At 45.6% G+C, this 17700-nt stretch overlaps 1 protein-coding gene across 4 annotated transcripts in view; it reads right to left on the bottom strand.

Moving 5' to 3' along the window:
* The window catches only part of CHD7 (chromodomain helicase DNA binding protein 7), a 124706-nt gene that overhangs the window by 17505 nt on the left and 89501 nt on the right, over positions 1–17700 (bottom strand). For all 4 annotated transcript variants that reach the window (XM_025870629.2, XM_025870630.2, XM_025870631.2 and 1 more), the window contains exons 15-23: positions 12969–13179; positions 12251–12446; positions 11779–11946; positions 11182–11361; positions 7944–8054; positions 7649–7854; positions 4650–4849; positions 4318–4477; positions 153–242 (exon numbers count right to left, since the gene is read on the bottom strand). In XM_025870629.2, the coding sequence (XP_025726414.1) occupies positions 153–242; positions 4318–4477; positions 4650–4849; positions 7649–7854; positions 7944–8054; positions 11182–11361; positions 11779–11946; positions 12251–12446; positions 12969–13179 (1522 nt within the window). The remainder of the gene's footprint in view (positions 1–152; positions 243–4317; positions 4478–4649; positions 4850–7648; positions 7855–7943; positions 8055–11181; positions 11362–11778; positions 11947–12250; positions 12447–12968; positions 13180–17700) is intronic.

The raw sequence follows: 17700 nt of genomic DNA, 5'->3' as shown, positions 1-17700 counted from the left end.
CCGGTCCCCTCCACGTGCCCACGCTCGCTCACAGGGTAAAAATCGCACTCTGGGCGCGAACAGGGACGTGCGCCACTAATGGCTGACGAAGGTGTCTTCCGACTGCCCGGGTTATTACAGGGAGGTACAGAGTGGCGTGCACATGCACTAACCTTGAGTCAGCACCCTCTAAAATCTTATCTGCCTGGTCTCCTATAACTTCTTGTCTCAGGTAGTACAGCATGCGGACACGCAGCAGGACCCTGGAGAGGAAGACAGAGGGGGGACAAAGTTCTTCACTTCAGGACTGTTTGCCAACAGTGGCTTTTGGCAGCTGCCGCTGCTCATCCATCATCCTGCCAAGGCTGATTAGCCATGCTGTACGGCGGGCTTGAAGCGTGACAGATGGTGGCACATAATCACCTCTGTGTGGTGCTTTCTGCTGGCTTCCAACAGGCCTGCCTGGCAACCGCTCACGCTGCACGGAGAGGGACCGAGCTCAGCCCGGCTCAGGCGCACTTCATTTACTTCTACCTAGTGCAGCTTGTGAAGTTTAGACACGTACCCTACCACTGCCTCTGAAGTATTGAAGCAAGTTTGTAAACAACTGAGCAGATGGCTTTCACTAACTGTTCTGCTTCATTATCTCATAAAATTTCCTCAGCTGCTGCCTTAATACCATTTTTGGAAGCACATCAGAAGTTGTAGGAATAAACGAGATATAAAATCTGGTTTTACTACCTTACAATAAACCCTCAATATGGAATGTCAGGTTTTTCAGATTATACAACTCTGCTTCCGAGCAAGGAAGATGGTGATGGGGGTGGGGTAGAGGGTGGGTCCTCACTCGTCTCGCTTAAGGAGTATTAAACATTATTTATATTCCTTCTAGTCCATATTACCTGGAAGCCTAGGTTGTAGCTTAAGAAATAAGAAAATGACACAAAGGAGGTTAAAATGTGTCCAATCCACTGACGTTCTTCGTCATTCTCAAGGAATCAGTTTCTAAAAACTCATGGAATTCGAGGAATCAAATTTTCAGTATCACTTGGATCTCCTCAATGGCTTAACATTAGTATTTCAGTAAAGCTCACCTGGTAAATCCCAAAGGCCCAGGTCGACTCTGAGTTCTAGCATCTCCTGCTGGACAGCCCCTGCTGTGCACTCAGGACTGAGTATTTGAAGACTCACCTCCTTGGCCGTGAGTACACGATAATAGTAAATGCCCCTTCCCTAGCTGGGTCATCCCATCACACATTTAGAGGGTGTTTTACAGCTGACGGATCACCGTCACAATAATCCTATGATGAAGTGGGGCATGTTATAATTCCCACTTCACAAACGTGAAAACTGAGGGTAACAGAAGACCAGTGACATATCCAAGGTCACAGAGTCACCTTGAGCATGGACCACTTGGGATTAGGCCTTCTGACTCCACCACCTCACAACATCTCTCGGCACATGGCAAGGGTCCTTGAAAACGTCAAAACGACAACCAGGGACAGCTTCCCCAAAACAGACTACTCCCGCATACATGAAAAGGTAACCCGTGATATCCCTGCCTCCCCACCCGGTGTCTGCTTTTGAGCAACATGGGCTCTAGATGGACAAAGTCTGAGGCTGTAAATATCTGAGTAAGCTCCAGTGTAAACAGTCATTCTGGGTATTTCATTTTAATTTTTTAAGATTTTTCTTTTGGTAAGATTAAAAATTGGCTGTGCCACACTGAACTGGCAAAAGAATAACAGTATGGGCCTCCATGGCTGGCACCTTGTTTCTTCTCTGTTTAGGGAAGGATTTACCAGCCAGGATCTCCTTCTAGAGGATGCTCAGAAAGGGTAATTCCAAAGGAAATACCCTCCGTCTTTGACTGGATTCTCTTTTTTTAACCAAAACTCTGCACAGTGGCAATGATCTGAATGGTTTCTCTCCCTTTTTTGACAAAAGATACAATTTTCTTCTTTGGGAGGAATTTTAGTTATGCACAGACTTTTATGAGCTAACTATGAATGTCACCTTTCTTCTAGAGGAAAAAAATTCAAACCAGTGCAACTAGCAAGCTCAGTGGTACCAGCAGGATAACAAAGCAGAGAGGAGGTGGGCTCTGACCCTGAGTTTGCACTCAATAAGTCTGACAGACCAGACTACTAACGAGTCCCCAGACCTCATTCACATTTAATTGGCTATCCCCACTAGTGACCACCTTCTGGACCTGCATCCAGTTCAGGACCACACATAGCACTGATCTGTCCTGCCCCTTCATCTCCTTTAACCTAAGACAGCTCCTCTTTGTGTCTTGAAACTTTTGAAGAGAACTGGCTAGCTATTTTCTAGGAGGTCCCTTGATTTGGGTTTCATTTTCTCTTACCAGTCATCAACCATTTCCCCACTTTAGATCCTGAGAGGTCCCAGGGCATGATCCAATAGGAAGAAGAAATGGACGTCCCAGAGAGGAGATGGCAAGCCTTGCCAGTCTTCTCCTGAGACCACAGGGAGGAGCATACTAGCGCCATCTCACATACTAATTAGGGAGGGTACTCTATAAAAAGTCTGCTACTGATAGTAGAATGGGAAATTAAAAACTCCCGCCCCCATCACTCTGGGATCCAGGCGCAGGAGCCATTGTTCCCACACCAAACCACTTCACTTCCGGTTTGTCTGAATCCAGAACCCAGAAGGCTATTGACCCAAAGTTCACATAAACCACAGGAAACAGAAGTTTTCTAACAGCTGTAAGTGGGGCAGGATTTTAGGGAGAACTATTGTGCCACAGTAGTAACAACAAACAATTTCCGAGGCACCAAAATGGTTTGAGGTAATGGTTTAAAGACTCAAAAAGGAAAAAATTTGTCAGTCAAAATCTAGTGATAGTGATCAAAGGCAGGCCCCGAAAGCACTTCCATATTTAAAAAGGGGTAAGAACCATTCATCACTGCCAGCCAGGAGTTACTTTGCGTGAGGCCTGGGATGACCCCGTGGGGCAGGCAGGCTTCCCAGGTGGGTGGGGGTCACTGAGAGCAAGGGCACTGCCCTCAGCCGTTCTCGACTTCCAAGCTGGCTCTGCTCCCTAACTAGCTGAGACCGTAAGTGCCGGAGTCTCCATTTCCTCGTCAGGTAAACGGGGATAAGAGAGCACTACTCATCTTAGGCAGGGCACACAGATAATGCATGCGAAGTGCTTGCCACACCGCCAGTTGCTATGTGCTCAGACTTTTGCTGCTACTTTTTAGCAGAGATACACATTGATTTAGATCCTGCTTCATCCAGTTGAGGTCTTGCTGCAGAGCTCTAGGTGGCTGACAAGGCAAGTGAGTCTTAAAGAGGCTGAGGAACTTGCCCAGGGCCCCACAAAGCTACAGGTGGTGGACCTGTTCAGTGCTGGCTAGGCTATGATTCTCAGAAACGCACGGTCATGGCAAGAGAAGAAGCTTCGCCACATGCAGATGTCAGTTTAATATGAGGATAGTTACCAGAGCTCCCAGCAATGAAATAAGTACAGATTTAATATTCTTCAATTACATATAATCAGGTTCTGGAAATAAAGATAAGGAACAGGATTCTAAGCTCACAGGTAAGAAAAAAGGACCCAGCCACTGAGGTATGATTAAGCAAAAAATTCCACGTAAACTCCTCAGTCCCTCCCGTGGAAGTAGTCAGCTGAAGGTGGGGTCATACAAGGCAAACAGTCATTCTCTAACACATCTTGGTTACAACTTAGTTATCTGCAACATTTATAGCAGCATTACTCACAACAGCCAAAAAAGGTGCCCATCAACCCAAGTGCCCGTCAACAGATGAATGGATAAACAAAATGTGGTATACACACGTACAATGCAGTATTATTCGGCCACGAAAAGGAATGAAATTCTGGCACAGGATACAAAGTGGATGAACCTTGAAAACATTATGCCAGACATCACAGACAAATATTCTATGATTCCACTTAGGAGTTACCTAGAATAGGCAAATCCGTAGAGACAGAAGGTAGAAGGGTATCTGCCAGGGACTTGGGCCAGGGAGGGAGGAGGGCAAGTGACTGTCTCGTAGGTGCAGAGTTTACACCGGGGTCAATGAAAAGGTTTGGCGTATAGACAGTGCTGATGGGTACACAGCATTCTGAATGTAATTAATATCAAGGAGTTGTGTACTTAACAAATGGTTAAAATGGGAAGACCGTGTTATGTATCTACCATACTAAAGAAAAAGAAAAAGACAATCCGTCCTCTGAAGGTATACCGTCGTGTGACCCAGGACTATGTTTCAAGGAAAACAGCAAAGCTGTACAGAAGCAGGGAGCACAGTTTCCTGGGCGGTCATATAGACCCTTTCAAAACGTACTTGTTACAGTGGTGCTTCAGGTGCTTCTTGTAGCTGTCCTCCTGGAACAGGGCGTCCGGGTTGCAACCCGCCAGCCAGTCGGCATCCTGCACCACCGGATGTGTGCTCTGGGCTTTCACCTTCTTTCCTTTCCTTCCCCGTGGCACTGGGGCAGATAAACCTGGAATCGGAGGAATAATAATAGTAACAGCAGCTTTTTATAACCCCAATTACAACGTTGGACTCAGACATGTCGATTTCGTGGCAGAGAGACCCGGGGTCTAGATGGCGTCACAAGGGTCCCGGGTGGCTCTCTGTGAGCCCGCAGTACAGACAGCATGAAGCAGACCTACCAGAGTGATTGACCAAGGCTCGCGTCTGGCCGTCCGCCGTGGGCGTGATCAAATCCCAGATGAAGCTTTTGATATTCTCATCCCCCTTGTAATGATTGAGACAGTACACGAGGATGGTTCTGCAGATGGTTTCTACGTCTTGCTCGGTGAGCTGACGCTTGTAGCGTCCGTGGGAAAGGATATCTGTCCACCGTCCCCAGCTGCAAAGCAAATCGTCAGCATGTAGATGGTGCCTTTCAGTTTAGATGTGGGGCTTTCCTTTCAGTCAAGTAGCAGTGTTAGGAAATCCTGGATCAGAACTAGCAATATTTTACACTGGGGGATAGGAAAGCACTTCAGGGCACAAGAGTCAAAAACACATGTTACAGGGCGGGGCCTGAGCCCGCGGCTCTTCAGTGCTGGAGTTGAACCGTCACTGAAGTAACGCCCACGGGTCTGACACAGGCTTTCTCAGTCAGATCCCTGCAGTGGCCGCACCTCTGGGGACAGGAAAGCATGCCGGGACCTGGACACTTTACCCTCTGCCTCGCTCTGTCATGGTTAGCATGTTTCAATGCTGACCAGCTATCTGAGATGCACGGTGACCTGAGGTGGGTGTGGCTGCTCCCAAATCGAGGACACGATGCTAAGGAGGAATGGTCATATTTCAGTCTACCTCAAAGAGATGCCACGATAACAACTGAAAGACTGTGAACAGGCTTGAGTTTCCTTTTGAAACAGGGAGCGCTAACTCCCAAGTACAAGAGCATTCACAGGCAACATGTTTTGAGAACTTGCAGGCCCTTGTGTAAACCGGGGCGAGGGCAGGGGCGGGGGAGGAGAAGGATTGCACACAGAACGGAACAGATAGCACACCGCTGACACTGAAGAGTCTATTCGGGGTTACAATCCCAGTTAGACACAGTGCTGTGCTCTTTGATCTGGGTGTTGTGGCGTGAGAGCGTAACAACAGATGGGCAGATGCTGTCTGCACCGTGTCTCCCCCCAGGCCGCAGCTCAGGAGAGAAGCCAGCCCCTCCTCTGCCTTCTTCAGGGACTGAGGGCTGTGCGCGGCAGGGAGGCCTTGGCTGTGAGAGGCACAGGGCCGGGCCCACCCCAGCAGGCCCGGACATATGCCCTGGCCTGGTCATCTCTGGCTTCTGTGAACTCTCAGTTCCTCAAACTGCAGGGCCAGTCCTCACCTCCAGGCCTTTGGACACACTGCTCTCTCTGGCTGGAACTCTCTCCTCCCTGCCCAGCACCCAACTCTCTCTCCTACCCGGGCTGAGCCATGATATCCACCCATCAAGTCGTATCATCATCTGTGGAATCCCTTCTTGTATTCCCCCAGGTTCAGAAGTGGGGAGATGATACCGGAGCTGTCTTACAGGAGAGACATGCTTCTACCCTCCATCGGCACAGTCTTCCCGGCCACAACACCATCATGGTTTCCTGCCATTTCCGCTTGTCCACCTGCCTTGAAACAAGAGCCGAGACTGTCCTGCTCACAGGTGCGTCCCCTGTGTCTGAGTAACCTAGCACAGTGCCCAGCCTCCTACAGGTGTTTCCTACATAGCGAGGCCTAGGGGAGGAGAGAAGGCCCTTCCTCAGAGACATGGCACTCTACACATACTTCTTAGCTTTAGGACTTATTAAGATATTCCATTTCTAAAGTTACCAGCAAAATTCTCAACTTTGATCATTAGGTTGAAACATCCGAGCAGGTGCCAGTAGCGAAGGGCTCAGGTGTCTGTCTACCACATAAGAGCAGACAGGAAAGACTGTCTAGCTTGCAGATAATTAGCTGAGATATAGCATGGGCTTCTGCTGAACTTCATTTATTCCGTAAGAAATCACTGATTTGGCACTCACTGTGCGTCTGCTGGCACTGCACTCTTCCCTGTGGACACAGAGAAAAGAGTCCTGGGCTTCATGGAGCTCTAAGTGGGGCTTCGGCGGGGGAGGCCTGCTACCTGAAGTCATAAACCAACGTGACGAGTGTGACAGAACGTGCAAGCCAGACACTCTGGTGCAGAGTGCCGAGGGGAAGCCTGTGCTGGATGTCAACGACCGGAGCTGTTGGACAGATCAAGTCTGTGGGCTGGGTGTGCGGGGGCTGGTGCTCTAGGCAGGCGAAGAACTTGTAGAAAGACAGAGACGAGACAGAGCATGGCACACTGAAGGAAATGGAGCGGTTTGTCCCAACAGAAGCCCAGGCTACCCAGAGAAAGGACTGACAAGACAGACAAGAGCCAGATCAGAGCCCTGTATGCCATGTTAACAGAAGGTGTGTCTTTATTCTGAAACTCATGATAATCCACTGGAAGAAATCATCAAAAGCAGGATATCATCAGATCCACAGAAATATCGTCAGAAATATCGTTTTGGTGGTGGCTTTTTTATTGGAATGGAACTTGCCTGCAGTCCCATAAAATGCCAGAGAATTCTTATTTGCAGACTTAGATATTTAGTGAGCACCCTGCCATCACTCAGAGCACTGCGTGATGAGTGCTCGTCAGAGATGAATTAGATGTGGGTCCTGCCTTTCTGAGACATGTTGTCCAGCAGGAAAAGTACGACACATTCAGAGTTGAAATAACCATCCATTTATGTTCCAGGAGCTGGAAGAGCTTTATAACTGAGACGACTGCCTTTAACAAGGTTTTATAGCAGAAAAATACTAAAAGACTACCCCAGTCAAAAACTTTATGCGAAGCTAAAGTAGGAAAAGATTTTGTCATTTTGAGACTTTGTTCTGAGTTATTAGTCACCAACAAGTAAATCTGGATCTGACATAATTCCTTAAGGGACAAACTGGTGCTCCTCCAAACGCACGAGGATATGAAGAAGCATGAGCACCTGAACCAAACCACCCTGGGTCCCGTCGCAGTTGCTGCACGGTCACGTGCCTGGCTGCACTCTGGGGGGTCACAGAAATCCCAACACAGACACGCTTCTCTACACTGATTAGAATTCCATATTTAAAATAAGATTCCGTTTTTCACACGAGCCTGACTTACCCATAGACGAGCAGATTCTTCTCAACTCTAAAGCACTCACTCCGAGCATAGCCCTGTGACCTGTCCTGGGGCCGGCGTGGCTTCGGGCATGGCTTCTCTTCAGAATCACTCTCCAAGTCTGAAAATTCCATCAGCTCGTCTTCTTTCACTGCACTGTACAGCCTGGTTTGCTTCCTCACTCTCGGAGTGTCAATAACCAGGTTGTTCTAGAACAAACAGCAGATAAATTTGAAACTTCTAAAACAGCATCCCTTGGGTTAGATTAGATAGGGTTTGAACGGGACCTCTCACTCACCCTCCCATTTAAGGCATCAATATCCAATTCAGCCTTCTTAGCCCACTTTTGCCAGAAATTTGGATCATCCAAGGAAATATCTGTCCTATTTCCAGATGCAACAAAACTGGCCTAAAGGGGAAAAAATATGCATTACTTTGAGATGCTTTTCTCAGAGGCACAATGCAAAGCAGCTTTCATTTACTCATTCAGCCAAACACGTATGCATTCTTGCACTGTGTGCCAGATGCTGCAGTCGGTGGGCTGGGATGAAAGACCGTCCCACAGGCAGCTCTCTGTCCAGGGCTTTCAACAGATCAGGAAGCTAAAGAAGGCAGCACAGTGTAACCAATGACAGTGACAATGGTACATACAGGTACAACTGATCTACAGAGGAGGGAGCCAGCCAGGTTCACGTGGGGGTGCAGGAAGGGCATGGCTGGGAAGAAAGAACAGGCTCCCCAGAATATAATGCCTGGCCCAGACTGTTAAGAACTCCGAGAACAGGAAAGCATGTGGACATGTTCACCACAGAGCATGTGCAAAGGCTCAGAAGAGAAGAAAGGCAATTGTGTCATGGCACTGGTGATAAGCGTGGTCAGGGGAGAGCAGCTAAAGGTCAAGCTGGCGAGGCAGGCAGAAACCAGGTCACACAGGGCCTCGCACGTCCTGTTAATGGGGTCAGAACTCTATCCTCAGGTACCCATGAACTCTTTCAAAATGGAAAGAATCTCAAGATGGACACACTCCTATCCCAAGCCATCTGTTAGAGAGATCATCCTGCTGTCCTGGGACATGGGAGAGAGGAACAGGCTACTGCAGCAGCTTAGAGAGGAAGCAGCAAAGACTGGAAACGGTGCCAGCACAAGTGGAGAAAAGCAGTCTAGAACTATATTCTTTAAAAAGTGAAACAGAAGGGGTTAGAATCTGCATGGATGTGAAGCACGGAGGAGGAGGAGGAAGCCAGGAAACACCTCAGCCGCCAACACTGGCGTCCGAACAGCATCAGTCAGGTGAACAACCGGGGCAGTGAGTGTGCACGCAGAGGGAGGAGGAACAGGGAGGACGAGGGGGGGTTTGAACACGCTGAATGGGAAGTGCCCGTGAGGACAGAGAACAGAACCCGAACAGAGGCTGAGATAGGAGAGAGAAGGTGCTGGGGCACAGAACCCAAAGGAGGAAGCCTCCCAAGACTGAGTAGCTGGGACAGCGGGATGTCCGCAAGCAAAGGGAAGGAGACAGACCGCTATCTCCCAGCACACACCGAAATTCACTCAAAAGGGATCATAGACCTAAATGTAAGAGTGAAAACTATAAAACTCAGAGAAGAAAACAGGAGCAAATCTTTGTGACCTTAGGGTAGACAACATATCAAAAGCATGAACAATAAAAAGAGAAAAATGGGTGAACTGGACTTTATTGAAAAAATTTTTAAATATTTATTTGAGAGAACGAGAGAGAGAGAAGAGAGAGAGAGAGCGTGCACGTAAGCAGGGGGAGCAGCAGACTCCCCGCTGAGCAGGGAGCCTGACGCAGGATTCAATCCCAGGACCCTGAGATCGTGACCTGAGCCAAAGGCAGACGCTTAACCATCTGGGCCACCCAGGCACCCAGGACTTCACTGAAATTAAATACCATTAGGAAAGACTAGGAGAAAATACTTGCAAATCATTTTATTGAGAAACTTTTATCCAGAATATATAAAGAATTTTTAATATTCAATAATAAAAGCCAAGTAACTCAAAAGATGAACAAAAGATGTGAACAGACATTTCCCCAAAAATGATATACTTTACTTGCCAACAAGCACATGAAAAGATGCTCAAAAGCATCAGAAAATGCAGATCAAACCAGACTGGGATAGTTCTTCACACTCACAAATATGGCTATAATCAAAAAGTCAGAAGATAAAATGTGTTGGTAAGGATATGGCAAAACTGGAGCCCTAAATCACTACTGGTGTGAAGAGAAAATGGTACTACGGTCACTAGAAAACAGTGTCAGTTCCTCAAAGGGTTAAACATGGAGTTAACATATGACCCAGCAACTCTATTTATGGTATGTACGTAAGAGAAATGAAAAAATATGTCCACATAAAAACCTGTCCATAAATGTCCATAACAACATTCATGATAACCCCAAAGTGGAGACAACCCAAATTTCATTATCAACTAGTGAATGGACATACAACCCCAACACCCATCATCAATTGCTAAAAGAGGTACACCTATATAATAGGAACAATGTTCAGCAAAAAAGGGGAAGGAATTACTGACACATGCCACAACACGGATAAATCTCAAAACCACTATACTAAGTGAAGGAAGCCAGAAACAAAAGACCACACGTTTTATGATTCCATTTTATGAAATGTCCGGAGTAGGCAAAGCTACAGAGATAGAGAAAGTAGACTAGTGGCTGCCAAGGACTTGGGGTGGGGGGGGGGGGGAGGCAGAGGCTGACTGCTAATGGGCAAGAGGATCTGGGGTGATGGAAATGCTCTGAACTTGGATGTGGTGATGGCTGCACAAGTCTGCAAATATGGTAGAGGCATTGAACTGTACACTTAAAATTGGTGAATTTTATGGTAAGCAAATAACATTTCAATAAAGCTGTTAAAAATATAGGTGTAAAGAGGGCCTGGGTGTGGATGGGTGGAACCATGTGTAGGGGAAGCCTCAGAAGGCACCCTCAGTCACGTGGTGGGAAGGAAGGCTCGGTGGTGACCTTCACCAGAGCTGGTCTGATGGAGGGGTGGGGGGAGGGGTGCAAGCTGGAAGCTGAAAAATAAGCAGAAAGGGAGGCAGTGGGGACAGCTGGTACAAACAACACTCGTGGATTTTAGCTACGAAAGAAGGAGGAGTTGTAGCTGGAGGGCAAAACAGAGGAGAGGCTTTCTTAAGATAGGAGTGACTCAACTGTTCTTACAGGCTCCATCAGGAATCACGATCTCAGGAAGCAAGATGATGTCAGAGCAGGAACTCCAGAAGTGGAGAGGGTGGGGTCAAGGACACAGGAAGCAGATATGAGGCCAAGGTGAGGGTGACTCCCAGGGCCATACACAGAGAAGGGAACCCAAACGCACACAAAGAATCTTCTATGCATTAGGGGCTCCACAGGGAGGTCATAATTACTTTCTTAATTCTCAATTATAAAGCCAATGTTACACATGCATCTTGTGGGTACTTTATAAGGTCCTGCTTTAAGGAAACTCTATTACACTTCTATAGAACACCTGCCTCTTCAGATCATTTCGCACCTTAGCAAATGTGGAACCTTTCCCTTCAGACTCAATGGTGATAGTGTGGGTTCGCCGCAGGAGAATCTGATCAATATCTTCTTCGCAGAACTTAGACCCTTCATCCTCCTCATCCATGAGTGCACCATAGGCCCCTTTTCGTAGCAGATCTTCTATTTCTTTCTTGGAAAGCTGTTGTACCTGTTTTAGTGAGGTATTTAAAATCATTTAGAATTGAAATGTTTGTAGACAACACAAATGCTTCATTGTACTGAAGGAGAATTTTTTTTAAGATTTTATTTATTTATTTGAGAGAGAGAGAGAGAGCACAGAGGGAGAGGGAGAAGCAGACTCCCCTCTGAGCAGGCAGCGTGACACAAGGCTCGACCCCAGGACCCTGGGATCATGACCTGAGCCAAAGGCAGACGCTTAACCGACTGAGCCACCCAGGCGCCCCTCAAGTAGGACAAGCTGGAAACATAAAAAAGACAATGTGACAAAATAGGCTGAAAACAGTGAGGCTGAAAGTGATTCGATGCTGGATAATTTCTTGCTACGAATTAATTCAAGTTAAGGAGCCAGAATACAGGCAGGGCCCGGGCGAGCGTGGATTATTACCCCATTGGTAGCGCTTTCTCTCCCACTCATGGACTGCAGCACAGCTTTATCCAGGCCGAGCTTCAAACTCGCCTTGTCGAACATTTCCCTCTCATAAGAATTTCTTGTAATCAGCCTGTAGATCTTCACAGATTTGCTCTGTCCTATTCTATGACATCTAGCCTGAGCCTGGAAGAAAAAGGAAATGAATGGCCACCAAAGAAAGAAAAGACTCATGTGCCAGTTCCGAGACCCCTGTTCCAATACAGGAGGAGTGCAGAAGGTGCAGTACAGAAGGTTAACATACTATGAAATTACTTGGACATTGTTAGTACATGGATTACTACTTGGTTCATTTGCCCGATCGTGGGACACCGCCTGAGTGAGGACACAACTTTAATTTACTGGTTTGACTGGGGAGTCTTCATCATAGTGGAATGACTTAAAAAAAAAAAAAAAAAAAGGCATCAGGACAATTTTCTTGTGTGTTTACCTGGAGATCATTTTGGGGATTCCAGTCGGAATCGAAGATGATGCAGGTATCAGCAGCAGTAAGATTAATGCCTAAACCTCCCGCCCTTGTGCACAGGAGGAAAACAAACCGGTCAGAATCAGGTTTGGAGAATCTGTCAATAGCTGCCTGGCGGAGATTTCCTCTCACTCTGCCGTCGATCCTCTCGTACGGGTACCTAGAAAACGTCAGGGTTCACAAGGAGGCCTGCCACACGACTACGGCACTCTTGTTTCTTTCGGTAAAGCAAGTATTACAACATGGGATATGTATTATCTGAGTAATATTATGTATCAGAAATCATTTCAGAGCAAACAGGTTTTATTGTAGGTTGGCATATAACTGGTGGAATGCTCAAAAATTAAATTTTATTTTACTTCCCCGTTAGTTAAAATAACAACTCTTAAAAATGGCCGACACCTCTTAATAATAAGCAATTCTGATTTTAGGTAAGACCTGTTCTCCCCTAGTCAAGTGAAAAAAATGGGAAATGAAATTGCCATCAAAAGTACGCAGTGTCCTACCGTAGGCACCACACAGAATAACGGCCGTGTACATTGGCAGTTTTTAAAGAGAGATGTGATACATCTCCCCCACTCCTTCCCCTCTATTATGAATGTCACTTTGAGGTGAGCCACCTGGAGCCCTGGGAAAGGTCATTTTTTATTTCCTTTATATTCTTATGGCGCGGTGGCCTCACCGTCTTTGAATGAGGTAGTCTTCCAGTATGTCCAAGCAGCGCACCATCTGGGAAAAGATAAGCACCCTGTGGCCACCAGCCTTCAGTTTTGGCAGCAGCTTGTCAATCAGCACTAGCTTGCCAGCAGCCTGGATCATCGCCTGGAGCTGAAAATCTGGAGAGTCTGCATTGTGTGTTTCTTTAAACTCTTCCAAAATTTTCTCTTCAGCACCTGCAGAGATTGGACAGCATAACGTGAATACTGTAGAAGGTTTTTATTACTAAAAACAATGAACTTGCTTTCAAAACCCACTGCTAACTATAGGAACCGGAACGCCATACTCACGTTTATGAATATGAATCTGTCCACTTACTAAAAGTCAGGTCTAACACAAAACCATGGAAGTATAAAAGGGATCAAAGTTTTAAGCACAACACATTTAAACATTTGGGGGGAAAAAAACCCCACATTTTCCAACAAACAAATGTTTGCTGTCTGTAGAAACTGAATTTCAACAACAGACTGTCAAGCCAGAAGTGGCAGAAACAAGCCAAGGGCCAGATACCTACAGAAAATTTGGAACCTAAATTGCTAAAGAAATGAAGAACTGTTTACTAGCTGAATATAAACACAAACAACAAAATCTGTTCTGAAGCTAAGAAACAAGGGAATAGAGTTCTAATAATTACAGTGTCAGGACAGTAGTTTTTGTATATAACTGCATGGAAATACAGCCCAAAGGAGGGCAACAAAAGGGAATTCCTTTCTCAGGATAATTTTTAGGGATTTTTTTTTTAGGGGTTCTGAACACACATCTTCTATTGCAATCTCTAAATCTCCCTCCATGTTCATTCTTATCTGATCGTTTCATGAGGTACAAAAATTCTATCTTGAAGGAGCCAAAGCTTTTCAAGCGTTTAAAAACCAACAGCAGCAATCAAACTTGTCTTACACAAATAAGGCTTCTTCTATGCCTAGCCCTCTTTCTCCCAGCCTCGTGCAGAGTTCCGCTTGTTCAAAGACTTGGGTGCATCAGAGAAGCCTCAACAGAATGGCATCGTCAGGAAAGAAGCGCTTACAGCCACCCCCCCACCCCACCCCCAAAGCCCAAACACACACAGGCTAAGCTCCCTTCAACTGCTTTAGGTGGCTTAGCTAGAATTAGACAGCACCGGTCTGGCCTCCGCCCGTCTCTGGAGTTAACGGAAGGAGGCCAGACCCGTGCTGGTGGGGTCACATATTCTTTAGAAAATACAAACAAACAAATCCACCTAATGGGATTGGTTCCCTGCCTTCAACTGTGCCAGAAAGTGTCAACTACCCTGCTTACCACCGGTTTTAAACATGTGTGTGAACTAACAATACACGGGATGAGCATGCATAAAATCTCAAAGGGGACTTAAAGGTTAGGTGAGTTAGACCCCATGGCCTCTGGGACAGAACTTCCACAAGCAGCAACGGAAGTAAAAAAAAAAAAAAAAAAAAAAAAAAAAGTGCCATCCTATTTTCACTCTAAGGGCACCTGTGCAAATTAAGTTATGGCATGGTCGTATGCAGAAATGCAGCTTCTTAATTATTAATCAGCAAAGAATCTTACTGAGAACAGATTAAAGTCATTTAATGCCCTGACCCAAGCACTAAGGCCTCTGCAAAGCACACTGCTTTGCTACTTGTGAGGAAGGGGGCCTGGCTAAAAAAGCCAGCTGGGGCAGAATCGCCACACGAGTAAGAGGCTAACGCTCAGGACTTTGCTCTAAGTGGGAAAAAAAAGGGGAAAGGTTTTAACTAGGAAAAGGTAAAAACAAAATGCTGTTGAAGATCATTAGCAGGAATGTTCTTAAATAAAGAATATTCTCGAACAAAGCTGAATAATATTTCTCAAAACATGAAATTTATAAATCTAGGTTCTGGATTCAGGACAAGAAGGCCCTCAGGAGCCAGGGGAAATAGATTTAAGTCTATGTATTACATGAGGTCTTTTAAAAAGTTTCTTCATGTGCAATATAGTATAAGCTCTTTACAATTCAGAAACAGATTTACTCCTGATACTTGGGTAGTTACTTTTTGTCTATATGAAAATTATAACTTAGAATCAAAATATAGTATATTAGTTTAAAACAAGCTAAGGGCCAATGAAGTCTTCAAAAATGAAATAATCATTTTGACAAGATAATTATCAGACATTTGAATAATTTTAGTAAAAAACTGAAAATACAAATAATTTCTCAAATTAGCAGAAAAATTTTCATTTTAAATTTATTCAGAGATGAGAAAAGTAACTTTCTTGCTTTTTGATTGCTACTAATAATTTCTCATCTTATAAAGAACAGTCAAAATTAAAATACATTTGTTCTTACCTGACAAAAGCTACTGCTGAATTCATCAATTTAGCTCTTTGTTATGAATTCAAGGTTCTTAAAGAGGCAGCCAGTTTTTTAAATATCAGCAAACATATTTCCTATATGATTCTTCTAGCACTATACTTATTATGGCCAGACTGAAGGAAAGAACGTCGGGGAAGGTGCTGGAGGAAAGCAATTTCTACTTTCCGACGTCACAGCCAAAGTGTCCAAGTTTACCAATTATTTACCTTGATGTGAGATTTGTAAATATCAGTCTGAAAATTACCTGGAAATAGGTTATGATAAGCCAAAATACTTTGTTGACACTGCCCCAAATTACTGTTCATGCTACATTTCAAACTGTGTGTGTGTGTGGTGTCAAAGACAACTTGAAACGAGTGTGGAAGCCTTCTCACTTAAACAGATGGTCACCGTGAGGACAGGAATTGCAATGTTAGCTCGCTATAATGAGAAGTTATTATCTAGCCAATGTCATCTAGCCACCAACAAGAAATTATTTTCTTTTGAAGATTACGAGAAAAAAGTTACCATGTTCTATCTGAAAAATTCATTCCATCGTGCAAGCTTCAGCTGATTTTCTTTCTGCCCACTCTTCTCTGTACTCTTCCGACCCCCAACAATGACAACAAATGACCTTAGGTCACTTCCTAACCATCAGGGGACCTCGACCAAGTTTTCAACATCATTTGTACTCTCACACAGGGAACCTAAAACTGGGCATTGCATTCTGTTGAAGCTTGGGCCAGTAACAGTAACCGCATTTACGTTCCCCAGTTACCCACTTATCAGAGCAAGTAAAGCAACAACTAGTGACACTTACCAAATGCTCACACAGTGCACCCCAAACACTGTGCTAAGCACTTAAGATATTAACCCACATTTAAAATATTACTCAGTTTGTGTTCTACCATCATTTCTAATTTTCTTCCTTCTGCTTTGCTTATATTACCATATGTTACCAACTTACGCATATATTTGCTTCTACTTTCCACAGTTACGGAAGTGTTATGCTTTCCTGAATTGAACTTTAGCTTGACTGGGGCCGCTTGACTCTGCCACCACCCATACAAATTTCAATTGAAACTGCAACACTAAAAATGTCCTTGAATCGGCTCAATACATATGTGTAGGGTTAGCAGCACATAGGTATACTTTCTACTCCAGATTGTGGATGAGAATGGGCGATACGGCCGTGGAGCAACCTCAGTGAAACCCAACATCCACGTTAAGTTATCTGGGTAGTTGTGACGCCAAATGGGCGGGGGGGGGGGGGGGGGGGGGATATATATATATATATATTTTTTTTTTTAACTACAACTTCTCAACATAAAGGTATATAAAGACCCCTGCTTAGTGGATACTCCATAAGCTGCAGGGACAGAAACGCTGACCCCAAGGTGTGACCAATTAGGATAATGCCACAGACCCAAGTCTTACAAGTCCTAAGAGACTCCTGGTGAACCATGAAGTATAGAAGATGACCCTGAAGAGCAATCAGCCAAGGAAGAGACCCACCAGCTGTGTTGGGGGGGTAGGGGCGGGGCGAGGGGGACGGGAGGCAGGACTCCTCCCTTGACATGTTCAATGCATGTCACTGGCATGTAAACAGACAAGGCAAACTTGACGGAGCTGCAAGCGGGTATCTGACAGCCACCCCTGAGGTCAGCCCTCTCGCACACATCCTGCCGGCAGCATTTCAGCTCTTTTGTGACTGCCCTCACTTTCCCCTTGTAGGCTACTATTCCTCATTTTCTTTTTAGCAGATATTAAATGCAAGAGTGTGTGTGTGTGTGTGTGTGTGTCATACAAGCACACGTGCTTTACTCATACCACCAGTCACCTTAAGCCCCAACTCCAGCTCCCCAACACAGGGACAGGTTGCTTGACACTCCCTGTAATGGCCTCACAGGCTCTAAAACACATGGTGATTAGTAGGCCGGCCGTGGTAAACATAATTATCACACATGATACTCCCTTTGGAAGACAAAGCTAAAAATCACAAAGTCGTAGAAGGAAATTCATCGATGTCACACCACAGCAATGACCTCAGGGGCAATGTCGAGGCGGTCTTGCAGGTGTGGGCCCCTCTGTCATCTAATAACAGGAACTTGTGGGTCTAAGGTGGTGGACAGGTGTGTCAGGAATGGGGTGGGGAAAGATCAGGAACTCTTTAAATTAGCTGCCCTTGAACTTCACAGATTGTGATAAAGACAACACCAAGCTTTGTTCCTACTCCCCTGTAAAGGAACCTAATATTGCATTGCTGGCCCGTTATAACTGCGCACAAACACCCCAAGTTGGCCGGCCGGCCCCTTTCTTTAACCCGTATGGACTCTGGCCAGGACAGCAGGCAGCAAAAGCCTCCAAGCCGGTCTTTCCGCTTGTATGT

The sequence above is a fragment of the Callorhinus ursinus genome, unplaced genomic scaffold (assembly GCF_003265705.2).
Source record: "Callorhinus ursinus isolate GAN/ISIS: 27379988/994484 unplaced genomic scaffold, GSC_fseal_2.0 scaffold5, whole genome shotgun sequence".
Classification (NCBI taxonomy): domain Eukaryota; kingdom Metazoa; phylum Chordata; class Mammalia; order Carnivora; family Otariidae; genus Callorhinus; species Callorhinus ursinus.
This window is presented reverse-complemented; position numbering and strand designations above follow the sequence as displayed.